Here is a 15,785-nt window from a genome sequence, read left to right as displayed (position 1 = left end):
GCCGGACAATGGTAGCAACCATGAAAACTGAATGGGGCTATGTTAATCCTTTAAAAGCAGCAGTGGCTTTTGATTTGTGCTAGCCAAAAAAAACCCTCCTGGACAGAGCTGATGAATTTCCACAGACAGGAAACACGGATAGGCTTTGTGTCAGGATCCGTTGTTAGGGCTGACACACACTATCACTTTCTTAGCATATTAATGCTGTTTCAAAGCCTTGAACCTGATAATCTGCTTCAATCACTGACCTAGAAGAAGAAGTAGCCAGTGCTTTGACAAAGTCACAACTTGAGGGAGAGAGCCAAGCTTAAAGAAATAATGAGTGGGATACATCAAACCAAGCTAAAAAGGGAAACCTAAAGAGCCTCATTATATTTTTCACTTCTTTTTTTCAGTTTTTCTTTCTTTCTTTCTTTCTTTTTTTCCCCCAGTGTGTGACCACTAATGATTTAAAGTCCTTAATCTAAATAATTCATTTCTGGTTTAAAATTAGACTCTGGTTAGGCTGATTTTTAAATATATTTCATTTGGAATATCTTTACAAATTAATTATTAGTGTTCAATATCACACCATATTGCTAAGTCTTGAATTAATGGTTTGTGAAAATGATAATGGGGAGACAGAGAGTGAAGGCTTTCTGAGTCCTTTTTCAAAAGGATAACCCCAACAAAACATCTTCTCATCAGCAGTGGCAACACTTCCTGAGATGTACCATTTTATGGTCAAGTAATTTGGTTGCCTTGACATCAGTACATTTCTTTTTCCCCTTTTTACTTGTTTGTTTGGTCACACAGGGGATTTAACATCTTGTATTGTGCATTTTTAAACTTACCAAAAGGAGTATAGCAGGATATTCAAAATCTATGCATATAATTTACACAATGAAGGATTTAGTTTTAAGAGCTAATGCTGGTTGACACGTTCAAATCTGTTCCTCGTGCTATGGGGAAGAAAGCGGCAGCTGAGAGGGACTATTTCATTTAAAACAGTCCTTCCCTTTCCTCTCACATTTGTAAGGCATAGTACATTCCAAACCAACTTTCTTTTTCAACAGTGTTTGTACCAAGGCTACCTTTTCTTTATCATCTCCGCCAAGGAGGTTATGTTTTCACTGGGGTTTGTTTGTTTGTCTGTCTGTTTGTCTGTCTGTCTGTCTGTCTGTTTGTTAGCAAGATAACTCAAAAAGTGATGGATGGATTTCGATGACATTTTCAGGGAAGGTCAGAAATTACCAACGGAAGAAACAGTTACATTTTGGGAGTGATCCGGAACCGTTTATGTTTTAAACGGCTCCGGGATTCCGGAGCCGTTTATGTTTTTCGCTTAGTGGTGTAATGGCACGGTATGGCCAAGTGGTGGCGATCTGACTGGTTTAGGTTCAAATGTATGACCTACAGTAGGAAGAACAATACAGGCGGAGGTCTGCGCTCTCTGAGAGCTTTTCTAGTATATCATTGAATTAAGGTCTTTTTACAACCCCAACAAGTCACTGAGTATGATGTGTTATCGTGCTCGTTTCCGTATATATTCTCCAAGATGCCTGATTTTTACGCAACAAAGGATGGCCATGAATGTGCTCTTATGGTGATGCTGATCTGTGCTGTAGTCTGTTAGTGCACACCATATGTATGAAGAGTTATTAGCGAATGTACAGTCACAAGTCTTGAAAACGGCTTCCAGATCCCCGTTGGTTCATCGTACAGTGTTTCTGTGCACCATGTCAGCATGTCTCTCTTTCCTCTCATCAGGACGAGCACACGCTGCCAGGTCTGTGGATGCAAGGCTGAACAGGTGCCTGCAGGAAGTCCTTCTGATGTGTGCTTTGTGTCAAGCTCAAGTTGACTCGGAGTTGACTATCTAGCAATGGCACACACACACACACACACACACACACACACACACACACACACACACACACACACACACACACACACACACACACAAACTTGCCTGACTTTTGTTGAAACTTTAATAACTCTATTGTTGCTGCTTTGTTTGCACACAACAAAGTTAATTCATAATTACTTGGAAATGGAATTGTTTTTGATGGCTGAGTGTTTTTTTCCCCTTTCAATCAAAGAACATTGATTTATTTTGGTTCTGTGCAGGCAGTTTAATAGCTATTTTATAAAACGCCTGTCAAGACAAAACACAGGTCTAATAACAGTATTCTCAAGATATATAACACAAAACCTTGCCAGGCTCCTTGGTATGGTAGTCAGAGTGCATACTCAACTGTAGTGACGGTACTCCGCCAGACAATGCATGTTAGCATTTTAAACACATATTACGTCAGTTAAAAAGAGATGAGCGCATACACACATTGTTACAGCACATAAACGGAGACAGGAAATTCAGTAATTGACATTTCCCTCTGGCCTTGCGCTTTCCTGTGTACATATCCAGTTAGGTGTGGAACAGTGCCACAGCTCCCTGCATGCGCATCACACACTCTGGCGCGTAGGACACCAACCAACAGACGGGGCAGTAGATTGTGTACAATGTCACAATGCACCATGATACATGCAAGGAGGATACTTTTTGGGTGGTAGCAGATTTAACTTGACTAACTCCACTTAATTGGGAACACATCTTGCGCACTCAGGAGACGGACAAAGACAGCGGCAGATTCCAGCTGGCTTGTCATTGTATATCTCCTTTTTAATATGAGAAATGTTTAGACTGAAATCATCAAGGGAACAAAGATGAGGCTACGGGAGGTTGCGACTTGTGAGGTTATCCGGTTCCCACCACTAAACAACTCGCTTAGGGCACCAAAATGGCCAGCAGCAGCAGCACTGATGTGGCGTGTTCCACTTCCTCATCAAAACAGAAGCAGAAGATCGTACTCTTCTACCTTTACTCCCAGATGTCATGTTCATCACTCATACGTGTAAGGAAAAGACACAAATCCTCTCTCCCTTATTTGATAAGTGACAGATGGAGGCTGGTGTGCAAGAAAGAGTCTAAGAAAGGACACACATTATTTAGAATAGCTTGCCCTGTGCTGATAAATAATCATCATTTGAGTCACCACCAGTGTATCCTTTTGAAAGGACAAGCAAAGGTGTTATAAAACATCTCAATTTTCTCAAATGTTACCTATTTAATTAAGCTTTCCAAGTTCCTAGTCCTACACAATGGATGCTATTCAACAGGGAGTGCTCTTTGATTGATTTGTTGCCAGCTAGACTACAGCTTAAGCCACATACCTCTTCACTCTCACTGCCAATAAAGTCGTCTTCGGGTCGCGCTTCTTTGCGCATGCCTCCGTCATCTTCACCTCGAGCGTTCGGGTCAAAGGTCATGTCCTGGACGCTGTTACTGAGGCCCTGCCCCCGCCTGGCCGAGTGTGGCCGTGAGGAGAAAATAAACACCTCCTCTTCCTCCTCCTCCTCCTCCCCCTCTTCCAAGACGAGCAGTGGTTCCTCTTTGTCACTCACGTCACTGTCACCCTGCTGCCCTGGAGCCAGAGGGGCGGAGAGAGGCGCCGGCGACTCCGAGGGGACAGACAGCGGGTCGGGCTCATCATCGAGCTGGCCGGCTTCCTGGTCAGAGTCACCCAGACAGCCGTCCTCTAAAGAGCACAGCGATGTCACCTCATCTGTGGGCCCCAAATGAGAAAGAGGACTGTGAGTATTTATGTTCTTGACACAACAAGACAAAGACACACTGCCTGCCTCTATTGATCACTACAGTGGCTGTGTAGCCTACACCTTGGGGGATAACTCTAGAGCAATCCTATAAAGCTAACAGTAAACCAAGTAACAGATGCGTATGAATCGAATGTATCATTCCTGGCTGTTCTGTATTCATGCATTGCATTTAATGGAAATGTAAGCAGCTAACTCACAATGTGTAGAAGTCATAAAATGTCATATATTGAAAATGAGACAACTAAATCATAACATAACGAATACATTAACATCAACATAATGAAGGCAGAAGGAAACACATTAAAACATCCCTGCAAAACAGTGAAAAAACTAGCTAGCCAACACTGAATAACATTTACATCCCAGACCACCTTCATTCCACAACTGAAGTGTGGCAATTTGGCTCAAATGCACAAATATAGCCACAATCTCACTGAACTAGTCGAAAACAGACTGATCTGATGTTCCTCTATTTATCGTTGTAAACGTCTCCAAACACTGCTCCACAATAACGTCAACAATAACCACAACCACCGCTCTAGCCAATAGGAGCGACAATAGCCACTCTGCCTAGGCGGCTCCAGCACACGACACCCTGCAGAACTCCCCCTCTGAGAGGCCATCCTTGACTGGGCAACATGACACAGACCAATGGAAGGGATGAGATTAACTAAAAGCAATGCACAAGATAATGCAACTCATTTGTCATAAGAAAACACCTGATCGGCCCCAGCTGTGGCACGGCTGGCTGGGGCACCTGCACTGTATGCTGGTGACCTGGGTTCGATTTCCGCCTCTGGGTCCTCTCCGGATCTCACCCCTACTCTCTCTCCCGTTCAATTCCTGTCATTCTTCACTGTTCTGTCACATTAAAGGTGTAAAAATCCCCCAAAATATACTTAAAAACAAAAAAGAAAACACCTAGTCCCTCTTCTCTGGCTTCATAACCACATAAAAAAAAATGCAGGATAATTACAGTACCAGAGACTCCACATTTACCAGACATTTCGTTTTAATTAAGCCAGGATTCAATCCAAGGTAAAGTGATTGCACAACAATAAGCGTTTCAAAAAACACATTTATAAGCAAAAGTAAAGAACTGGAAGGGAACATATTTTCTATTGCTATAGTCTGTTTGAGTGCCTCTCTCTCTCTCTGTGTGTGTGTGTGTGCGTGTGTGTGTGTGAATGTGTGTGTGTGTGTGAGTGAATATATGTGTGTGTGTGTGTGTGTGTGTGTGTGTGTGTGTGTGTGTGTGTGTGTGTGTGTGTGTGTGTGTGTGTGTGTGTGTGTGTGTGTGCGACTGGGGGTGGATGGGGGGGTGGCTGTTCCTGTACAGCTCTCCCATCCGTACACAAATAACATCATTATGAGAGCGGGTGTGATGCGATAGCTGAATCACAATGGGAGCGCTGTGTGGATGCATGTGTGTGCCTTTGGGGTCGGTGTGCCCTCGCGTTAAAGAACACAAATACACTGGAACCCAACCAGAGCCTCACCAGAGACCAGGGAGCCCATAACTATAACTATGGCTCAGTCACAGCTACAGCCAGCAAAGCTCCATGGCACCACACACCGTGTAAAGACAGGCTTTTCTGCAGACAAACACACAGCACTGCAGAGCAAGGGAGATGCACAAGTCCCTCCAACATCTCACAAATGTTCTCATAATATGATAGAGATAAATAAACTCTGGGAGAAAAGAGGAACTTTTGGAAAAAAGAAATAGAATAAAACAGTACTTCAGTCATTTATTTCATTTCACACAATGTTAGCCGCAGCCAGCCATTTGCGCGCTCCTCGGCTTGATAAGGCATTCCACGCACGCCTTTTCTGTTCTGTTTCTTCGTCACGTCACGCCATAATCACCATTCCTAATTACTCACAGCGTGCGTGAACCCCTCCCTCTACCCCCAACCCCGGAGACTTCCCTATGACCTACACAGTATACTTAATGTCCCATTACTGCTAATGAACTTCCTTCTTTCGGCAGACGGCACCAGGAATCTTTCATTGCCTCCTGGAACGGAGGGTGAACTTAATGTGCTTTGTGATTCATTCTCGGGAGGCTGGTTGGGGAGATGGGGGGGTCTGGAGGAGAGACAGGCAGGGGGGAGGGGGGGCGCTTTAACACAGGGGGCGCTTCTCTATTAAAGACATTTGAATACAATGTCCAGCAATTACACCCATATTACAGCAGTGCTGCTACAGTGGCTACATTTACAGCCAAGCAGTTTCCCAGCAGTCTGCAGCTCCTCATCCATATGCATTATGCCGCGGCTTATCCAATTTAGAGCTCGGCTCAGTTCACACATTTGAATATAGAGGCCAGAAATTAACCTGCGTTTTGACCTTACCTTTATGACCTGACTGTTTTTGCAAGATTATTATTCACAAGCAATGCATCACTTTATTGACCTTCTCCTTACATTACAAAATATCATTTGGTAAATCTGTCACAAATATTCTCACAGCTGTGATATTTTGGGTGCACATACTGTACTGACACCTGCTGACATGATGCTTTTTGCAGAGTTTGGTCCCTGTGCTCAACAGCAAAGCCCATGCAACAACTTCTCAGCCTCTGGCATTCAGTGAGATTCAGTTTCTGTTTCTGTTGCGACCAGTCTGTGGTAGATGCATGTCACATATTCTAATTTCAGTATATGTAAATAACTGAAATGAGAATTTCAGCATGTGCTGGTAGTGGTTAGGGATCTAGGGCCTCATGTATACTTGTGTGAAATTAACACTAAAACATTGTGTACGTGCAAACCTGGAAAGTAGCGTATACACACAAAAAAAATCTGATGCATGAAACTGTGCGTACGCAGCATTCCACCCAGCTTTTCTATGTACATCCCAATTCATGGGTCATGGGTCTCAAAACACATTGCACATTTACAACAAAACAAAATAGAATTGAGTTAGTTCACTTTAAGTTGCTCTGGACAAGGCGTCAGCTAAATGACTAATAATGACTAACAAATAACACGGTCACATGGCTAAGCGACAACCATGATGCAAGTGGCAATGACGGACCTCAAGATGTACTAGTATACAAAGTCATGAACTCAGAAAAGGAAGCTTTTCTTTGCCCGTTTTTTTTTTTTTTATTTGTTATGATTTACTCCACTGTACTTCTCTCCTACCTTCTGTAGCGTCTCCTCTGTTGTGGTCGATGGCAGGCTGGACAGGAGGATGAGTAGGGGCCTGTTTCAGCTCATCTAGTTTCTGAGGTACAATTCTTCTTTCTACAATGGAACCAGGGGATAACAAATAGGAAGAAAACACATCACGACGGGCCATTCATTCGGACCAACTCTGTATGCAGGGTAGAATAGCAGCAAAGCTCAAAGCTAAATGTTGATGAGAGGGAACACTTTTCAAAAGAGCTTTATAATAACAACATTCAACGTTGATCAAGCCCTTTCCAAATTAAAGGTGGAGTGCCTCTTGTACTTGTACATTAGTGCATGTTAAACAGAGAGCACATTTGAAATGCTAAAACCAGACGTCTGGGAAAGTGAAAAATACAACATGCAGACATCCGGTGTGTAACCTGTTAAAATGGGCCTTTCCCTCCCTGGGCTGTGCATCTGAGGCCTCCTGGTCTGAGTTCGTTCAGACGCTGCCCTGTCTGGAGGCGGACGAGGCTGTAACATCCGAGATCTGCCTGTATCCATGGAAACATACTGTAAGTGATAGTTGCACTACATCTCTTCAAAGCACCAAATGGGTTTTGCACCTGTGGTAAGAAAAAGTTTTTTGTTTGTTTGTTTGTTTTCTACAAACGTTCACTCACACTACAAAGTATCTGTGCTACAAAATCATTTATCCAGTAGCACTAACTAGAGGGTAGATTCTAGAGTACACGTTTTTGGCAAACTGAAATATATATATATATTATGGAGGTAGAAGAACACACAGAAATCTCAGCTCTGCTCAGCTCCGAGCAGGCAACAGGATCTGGCGAAGACTACCAAAATCCATGATATGTACATTTCTGATCTGACTTAGGATGCAACTTTCTGATCTGGTTTCAGATACAACTTTCTGAGCTCCTCAATGCAACACATAGAATATATTCTGCTCCAATCAATATCATCCACGCCAGTATTCTACAGCAGTAGCTGATCCTGCAAGATACCAGCTAGTCACCTGATGCTCACCAAATGACATGACATTATTTGTTCCACACTGATATGGCTGTGGGGTTCTCCTCGGAGGGTATCTGAGAGCCTGTTGTGGTGCGTACCTTTGTCCTCTTGTCCTTGCCTGCTGGGTGCTGGGTTGTTTTTCCTCCCCGTGGATGGGGGTGGACGTGCAACTCTGGAGCCAAAGGCCACATGGGAGGAGTCGTGGCTCTTGGTGCGCGCACTTGCCGGGGGTGCGGTCTGCTCTGTAGTGATGGTCAGATAGGGACATACATAAGCACTGTCTTGCTGCAACAGCAGTGTTGATTCCTTCTCCAAACACTTGCACTGCACAGTTTATGTCCTTCTCAGTCTTAGCTCTCACAAGCCCACAGGCAGCAAAACTGACTTCAGCTTTATCATTGTTATCGATATATTTTGAAAATCTTATCCACACTTTTTTGCTCTTCTTGTAAAAAAATGCATTCTTCCTTATTTGCTTTAAATATGATGGTATGAAAACGTAGCTATAGTTTCATATAATTTCCTGATTATCAACAACTGAGCACAATATCAACTGACGCAGATGTTTCCCTTCAATCCCTCGCCTGACTCTCACCATACGCTCAGAGGCCTGAGATAACACTGCACACATGCCTAAATAAACAGATGCTCGTAAAATAGACAACGGAGACAATGACAGCAGAATTACAAAAGAAATGAATGTGCTCATATCTTTTCTCTAGAAGAGAGCTTAAGGGTTTGTGAGGTCTCTAGTTGGCAGGCTCTCAATCAGAGGAACACCAGGAAAATTAAAAGTTCACCAACAGACAAGCAGTGTGTTCAAAGACGCTTTCTTTCTAGGGTAGATCAAAGAAAACAAACAGCCCAAAGAGTGCTAGGAGCTACAAAGACTAGCATACAAGGTCAGAGTAAACTAAACACACACTGCTACAACGAAAATACAAAGGAATCTTTCATAAAGGACTTCTAACTCCCACAAAGCACAAATGTCGCCAGTTGAAAAATACTTCATCTTGGCGGTTGAGCAGAGACTAAAGAAAAAGAAAAGTAACTTCATAAACAAAGCAGTATTTGGAATCACATCAACATTAGTTAATTCTTTGAAAGGATAACTTCATTAATAATAACAAATACTTGTATGTCATATCTTCATGAACTCTCACAGGAACTAGTATGTTCTATTTTGCTGTGAGAAAATATTTCATCAATAATGATTACATCATCAACTGTAAATCATCCTGAAATTATACACATTTCTTTGTGAGACACATGCTTTAATGAACTGCAGTTGATTCGAGTCGTTGTCACAGCACTACCTCACTGAAGCTGCTTCCTGTTATACAAGAGAAAAAACTCATTTCCAGGCCAATTTTGCTTCCTATTTTAACACAAAGTCCAATCCCAACAAAATTGCTCACTGATGAGTGGGTAAAGGTAAAACAGAGCAGCATCAGTCTGGTTCATAATTTTCTGTCTGATTTACCAGAATCTGTTTTCCAAGAGGCGGCCCTAACGTCAGAGGCAGCCGCACTTTTCATGCTGATGACTTGGGTGATGTGCTGAACCTCAGCTGGAAACTGGCAAGCCCTGGGTATTTCATCCAGTCTGCCATGTCTATAGATGTAGAGATCTGGGAGTCACATAATGAAAATAATGAGAAGTAGCTCATTTATTAGTTAATTTACTAGTTTAAAGCAGCAATGAGAAGTTGAGAAGTGGTATGAGAAGTTCAGGCAAGATATGTTAGGGCAAGTCATGTTCAGGTAAATCAAGCTCGGGTACTGTAAGTCATTTTTAACAAATCATGTTTAAAAAGTTAACTTTCTCACTCACTCAGACTCAGTAGTGGTTACATAACAAAAACATAAATTCAGACAGACAGCAGTAATGAAGCTATTGTGAGTTACTGGCATAGCAGTTTAGAAATGTCCACGATCTTTAGCAAGCCCTCAGTTATAATGAAAATGCAAATAGCCAAACTCCTTTGGCAATCCAAAGTACATAGCTGTGGTTTACACTAGTCGACAAGAAGCTCAAAACCATGCTTCATTTCAAAGCACTGATAGATAGAGGGATACCCAAGGGTATGTGATGGTGTCTCATTTTAGTGTTTTCAAAAGTACTCACTGCTCTTCACTGTGGACATAATGGCCTTTTATTTCTTAATATGAAGAGTATGGAGACTGTAGGTAAGAATGTGTTACCATAGAATTTGGTTTGGTGGGTATATAATAGTATTATAATACATAATACAATGATATAACAACACTTTAATTACTAGAAAATCTCTAATGTCCTTTGTCTAATTAGTCTGGTTACCTTCAGGGAAGTACAGCTGATTTCACCAATTTCACAAAGTCACTTTTTCAGATAGAATATTATTACTCATGTAAACACAATCCAGAGATATTCTTATGATACATTCCATTCATCATCTAGTCAAATTCCTCCAGGCCACGCATCCCACCTCTGTCCGAGTCCGCAGGCTCAGCTTTCATGGTGAAGATCCGTCTGACCTTGCATGAGGCTGATATGCTAATGGAATCCAAATGCATAAACACTGCTCCCTTGAACATCTCTTGGGTGAACGAATCCACATCAATGCACATGTTGCACCACTGTAAAACAAGGAGGCCAAACAATTGCATTGTAATAAAAATTACACACTTTTTTGCTACAGGATAATGTCCATATGTCAACACAACAGTCAGAATAAAAGACAGTTTTGCAGAATAGAATACACACAGTCATGGCTGAAATTGCTGGCACCCTTCCATGAAAAATGAAAACCCTTTGCTTTGAAATTATTTGAAACAGACAAGTGGACAGTTGGCATTCATAACTGATTATGACATGTTTAGATATTAGTTTTGATTTATGGTTCATTCAATTGCAATGGAAATGCCATTCACAAACATGATGGTATCTTTCACCTAATAGTGTGCTGAAAAACCTTTAAATGCAATCACTTCCAACAACTAACTTTCTGTGGCTCTAAATGAGACCTCTGCATCTGTCAATCATGTAGTTTTGAGTAAAAACAAGCACATTCTTTTGCGTTAGCCCTTCCTCAGACATGTTGTGTAACGGACTTTTTCTTTCATTCAATCATGTAGTTTTGCCCACTCTTTCTCATTAAACAGTCATCTCAAGCTTCTGCAGACTACTGTACATGATTCAACTCTTTTCAAACATGCTCAATGGGATCATAGAAGGCCGCTTTAGAATAGTCCACTGTTCCTTCTTGAACCGTTCTTGAATGCCTTTAGTACACTGTAAGCCCCAACAGGTTCAATGAACTCAAAATATTTGATGAAACTGATTACCTCAAATTATTTAGCTACGTTAACATATTCTTTAAGTAATTTCTACTTAAAATGAGACTTTTCTAAAGCTCAAAATCTTTAAGGACAAGGATCCAATTAAAAAGAATAATGTGAGAAATATATGTTTTAAGTAATTACTACATTAGCCAGACAAGCTCTTTAGACTCCAAATCTTTGAGAAAATGAACAACATTAAAACAAATAACTTCAACAAACGAACATTTTAAGTAATTACTACTCAAAACTCTAAGCTGTATTCACACTCTTTTTTTTTGAGGACATTGATGAACTGAAACATAATAATTTGACAATCAAAAATTTTAAGTAATCACTACTTAAATCTTGGATAAGTTCAATGAACCTGATCATTTTGAAATCATTGTTAAATCTAGCAAATTTGACACTAAAGATGGAATAGATTTTTTTAAGTTAACGCTCCTAATAATATATTAATGTTATCAACATGACTCATTCAATTTCTCAGACCTAAACATTATAAATTCAGCCTCTTATATTTTTAAGTTGACTTAACTCTATTGAAACACATTTTATTGACTGTTTATATTTACTATTTTCCTCAAACACAAACATATTTTGTTTGTATGATCCAACTGAAAAATTATTGAAAAGACCATTTCACTGCACATTCCATTTATTTAAGAATTCCATTTGAATTCTAACAGAACAACCTCCCCAGCAATGGGGTTAATACAAAAAAATCTAAGAAATAACAACCATTTCGTCAACAAAGGTACAAATACTCAAATAACAAAAATAATAAGGCCAACATAAATAATAAAAAAAAAAAAAAAAAAAAAATCACTTCATTGCTTGCTTGAGTATTAAAATGCTGGCACTACCAACAATGAGATTTGGAAAACAGACTGCATACTCATCCATCATCAGCAATTCATTTTTAAGGCTAAGTAGTCTAGGAGGTAACGACTTCAGGTCACCCAAACCTATTATAATTTTTGAATGAAATTAAATGCGTAAGACAATTGCTTTGGATAATCGACATGAAGTGCATAAATTAAGGCAAACAGTAAAATTAACGCATCTGTCAACTCTGTTATATCACACTCAACAATAGCTCCCTCAAGAACTATAGAATGGATAGCATGACCAAACTTCACAAGGGAGTCCGTATCACTTGAGACAGTGAGAATAGGTACAGCTGCATCCGAGAGGTCAGGCAGGTCAATTTCTTCTACCTGAAGAACATGACAGTAATTAGTTAATGAGTAGAGTAGTCAGTGAAAAACACTACATACTGTACATTACAAACACTATACATACTGTATATGTGTATTTCATATAATATGAAATACCAGTGAATGAAAAGTCCCAAATTAAATGTACAGTAGTATGATTTAATTGCTATTCTGGTGGCTAGGAAGATGGTTGTGGTTGTTGTCTTTTGGTTGCAATGTAGTATCAGAGAGGGTTAAATAGAAATAGAGATATACAGAGAAGATAAATTAAGAAAAAAGGAAAGAGTGAATCAAAAACTTACATTCCAGGTCATCCTGCAGGAAGATTAGAAGGGCCTGCAGAATAATTGTTCGTCTGCTGTTGACATCAGCATCGTCCTATCAAGACAGAGAGAGGGATTGTGAGGTAATGGGAAGACAAATCAGCAGAATAGTAATCCTGTGCATATATTAAATAATACTATAGTACAAGCGACATGTAAACACAAGACACAACCTCCTGCTCAGTTTTTCTATGAAATCGTGAGAGATGAATTTTCAGTGCATTGATAGACTGGAAGGTCCAAATCGAGGGCTGAGAACCAAAGGGGCGTAGGTGACATTTTGGTCAAAATTGAGTTATATATATCACCTGAAAGCTGAGAGCTCTTTCTAGCTGACAAAATTATAGAAGTAAAATATTTGTAAACATAAAGTTATTAAACAAAAACCAAAGGTCTTTAACTGTGAACATATAGAAGCAGTTAGATTTGTTTGGGCTCTCCTATTAAGTTGGTGAAATGTCACTTATGCCCCTTTGGTTCTCAGCCCTTTAAATGCATGAGTGGTGTATGCATGGTCATGGGCTGACCCTTGAAAACTGACTGCGATTTAATCAATAATGGCAAAATACTGTAACTGAGCTTCTTGGAAAAGGCGTCACATAACCACATAGCCAACCCATTTTGATATATAAAATCTAAAGTCTAAGGTGTTATCCCTTCCTTGACACAAAAATATCACTCAACTCTAGCCTTTGTGTATCCCTATGGAGAGATGCAAAGGAATACGGTTAGACTAGGCTATTCTCATTGGTGGATAAATGCTTACAAAATATTACTATAATAATATAGGCTACACAGTGGCTACATTGTGACACTAGTAAATTGAAGACCAGTAAATTATCACTTACCATGGCATGATGGTTCCTTGCACAGAACTGAAAATGAATGTCACAGCGCCATCTGGTCCTGCAGGAGAAATTAAATTATTATGATGACTATTATTTCACTTCAGCATGAAAGCCAGTCAGACAATCTCTTCATATCCCTCTATAGGCATGCCTATCAGAGTCAGACGTTGACATTGACCATGCTTAGGCTATTGTCAGTAAGTTCAGAGCTAGGCCTACAATTTGACTTCCTATCTGTGTTAACAAAACTGTGGAATTTACGTTAATATAAGACAGATGTTACCGCTGCAGGGTTACTCTTCAACTAGGCCATGGTAGGCTACTCTTTGACCTGGACATTTTAAGAAAATGTAACATTTTCAATAAAAATACTTTTGCATGGTTTAATTATCTACCCTAATAGTGGCAGTGATGATTTTACCTAAATAATGTATTTTCCAATTTATTCCAAAAGCCTGTTATTTCCATCACAGAACAAAACGTGTTTTTTTTTGTTTTTTTTTTAAATAATAAAAAAAACCCCATATGGTTCCAAATGTATTATTTGAATAGGCTAAATATTACACAGATATGTTTTAATTTTCCAAAAATGCATGTTGTATTATTTTCATATGATTAACTTAAAATGTGTAGGCCCTAGTGATGGAAATGACAGATATGGCAGAAAGTGTGGTGGAGATGACATGGTCTAATGTACAATAATGGCATTAACAGGGGACACGAGGATAATGATAGGCTTGAAACTTAATTGTAATCGCTCTCGAGAACGCCCTCTCTGCGTAGCCTAGATAATTTCATTTTAGTGCGATTTAACTTTTCTGAATTTAGGTCTACTACAACGTCATCACCCAATGCATTTTTTATTATAGGCCTACAGCGGACTTAAACTGTTATATTTTACTGTCCATGCGTGAATCACGGGGTGCCTCTCATTTGGTAGGCTATTTTATACATCCTCCCTTCCTTCCTCGGTCCTCGTCCTCACCGATCTAGATAAGGAATGATGGGGCGTCAACTATGGGGTAGTCTATCCAGTGTTAGATCAGTGGGAACGAGCCTAGAGGACCGAGCATCGAGGATCGAGGAGAGTTTGAGAGCCACCCATAGAAAGCGCGAGTGGAGTGGCCACTTCAGTGAGGCCCAGTATAGCAACTAATGCGAACCATGTAGCCCATGGCAGCTAGTCCACCAATAAATTGTTTAAAAGCGCGTGGACTGTGTGTAATGTGTTTGATTACCAAGCGTCATGTATGAAACATTGCTGCAGACCAGTTGATAGACTGGTGGGCTAGTGCTAAACCAAACAACTTTGACAAGATTTGGGAAAGACTCGTCAAAGATTGTAGTCTTTTGGGTAAAGCTTGAATGGCAGGCATTAGTTAGAAGACTACAATCGTTCAAAAATCTTTCCCAAATCTTGTCAAAGTTGTTGTAGCCTAGGTATATAGCCTAGTTGTTGTAAGTAGTAGGCTAGGCACTCACTCGGCTGGCTAACCTAGCTGACGACTGAGACAACAAACTTTAGTTAACTCGCTAAAACATGCAGCTAGCCCACAAAAGGTCTGTTTCATAGCCTACGCTTTAGCTGAGGTCTGCCCGCTGGAAGACGGTAAACAAATCAATTAAATAATGAAAGTGCGTTCTTACCGTTGCACCTTTGGAAGGCTGTTGCTGATGGATCTTGATGTTGTTGTTGTTGTCTACATCCGGGTGCGCAGCAGTCCTTGCAAACTAGTCGTCTGATGTCAAAGTGTATTAATTTACATCCGCCAAAATCAACCATATACTAGTTCATCCATCATTTCCAATTTTTAAAATGCTTATTTGTTTTTGTGGGTTTGTGTTGGTTTGTGTAGGTTAGTTGCAAGTGGCTGCAAGCCGTGTTGAAATGAACCTAGCCAATGAACTAGCACGTCATTACTACGTCAGACGTAATTTCAATCCACTCTTGAAAGAAATGAGTTAGGAGGTCAGTTCTACTCATATACTAAGCGCTACTCTACTCTAAATAATCAATAACTGGGAAACCAGTTGAGTGAACTTAAAACTTTTGTGGTTCCAGAACAATATGGCAGCTTTGAGTACAGCTCAGCAATTTTATTGAGTTTATAGCACTGTTGGGGAATACAGTGTAGCGTGCTTGGGTCATTATCCTGTTGGAGGACATATGACCTACAACTGGCACTGAGCGTTCTGTTGCTAGGCTGTATATTTCACAGCAGGATGCCTCAGCACAGACACAGAATGACATTGTAAG

General features: G+C 40.4%; 1 protein-coding gene and 1 long non-coding RNA gene across 3 annotated transcripts in view; both read right to left on the bottom strand.

The window, feature by feature from the left end:
- Positions 1-15,785, bottom strand: part of cfap20dc (CFAP20 domain containing) — a 36,543-nt gene that overhangs the window by 16,367 nt on the left and 4,391 nt on the right. For both annotated transcript variants that reach the window (XM_062544624.1, XM_062544625.1), the window contains 6 exons: positions 10,285-10,435; positions 9,301-9,447; positions 7,916-8,059; positions 7,220-7,333; positions 6,810-6,911; positions 3,214-3,605 (listed from right to left, as the gene is read on the bottom strand). In XM_062544624.1, the coding sequence (XP_062400608.1) occupies positions 3,214-3,605; positions 6,810-6,911; positions 7,220-7,333; positions 7,916-8,059; positions 9,301-9,447; positions 10,285-10,435 (1,050 nt within the window). The remainder of the gene's footprint in view (positions 1-3,213; positions 3,606-6,809; positions 6,912-7,219; positions 7,334-7,915; positions 8,060-9,300; positions 9,448-10,284; positions 10,436-15,785) is intronic.
- LOC134092303 (uncharacterized) lies at positions 11,790-15,633 on the bottom strand. The gene is made up of 4 exons (XR_009940194.1): positions 15,176-15,633; positions 13,529-13,586; positions 12,660-12,735; positions 11,790-12,357 (listed from the first exon to the last, which is right to left on the bottom strand). It is a non-coding gene; the product is annotated as an uncharacterized LOC134092303 (long non-coding RNA).

This window comes from Sardina pilchardus, chromosome 9 (genome assembly GCF_963854185.1).
Source record: "Sardina pilchardus chromosome 9, fSarPil1.1, whole genome shotgun sequence".
NCBI classification, from domain to species: domain Eukaryota; kingdom Metazoa; phylum Chordata; class Actinopteri; order Clupeiformes; family Clupeidae; genus Sardina; species Sardina pilchardus.
Note: the sequence above shows the minus strand (reverse complement) of the source record. Positions and strands in the feature narration are given on the sequence as shown.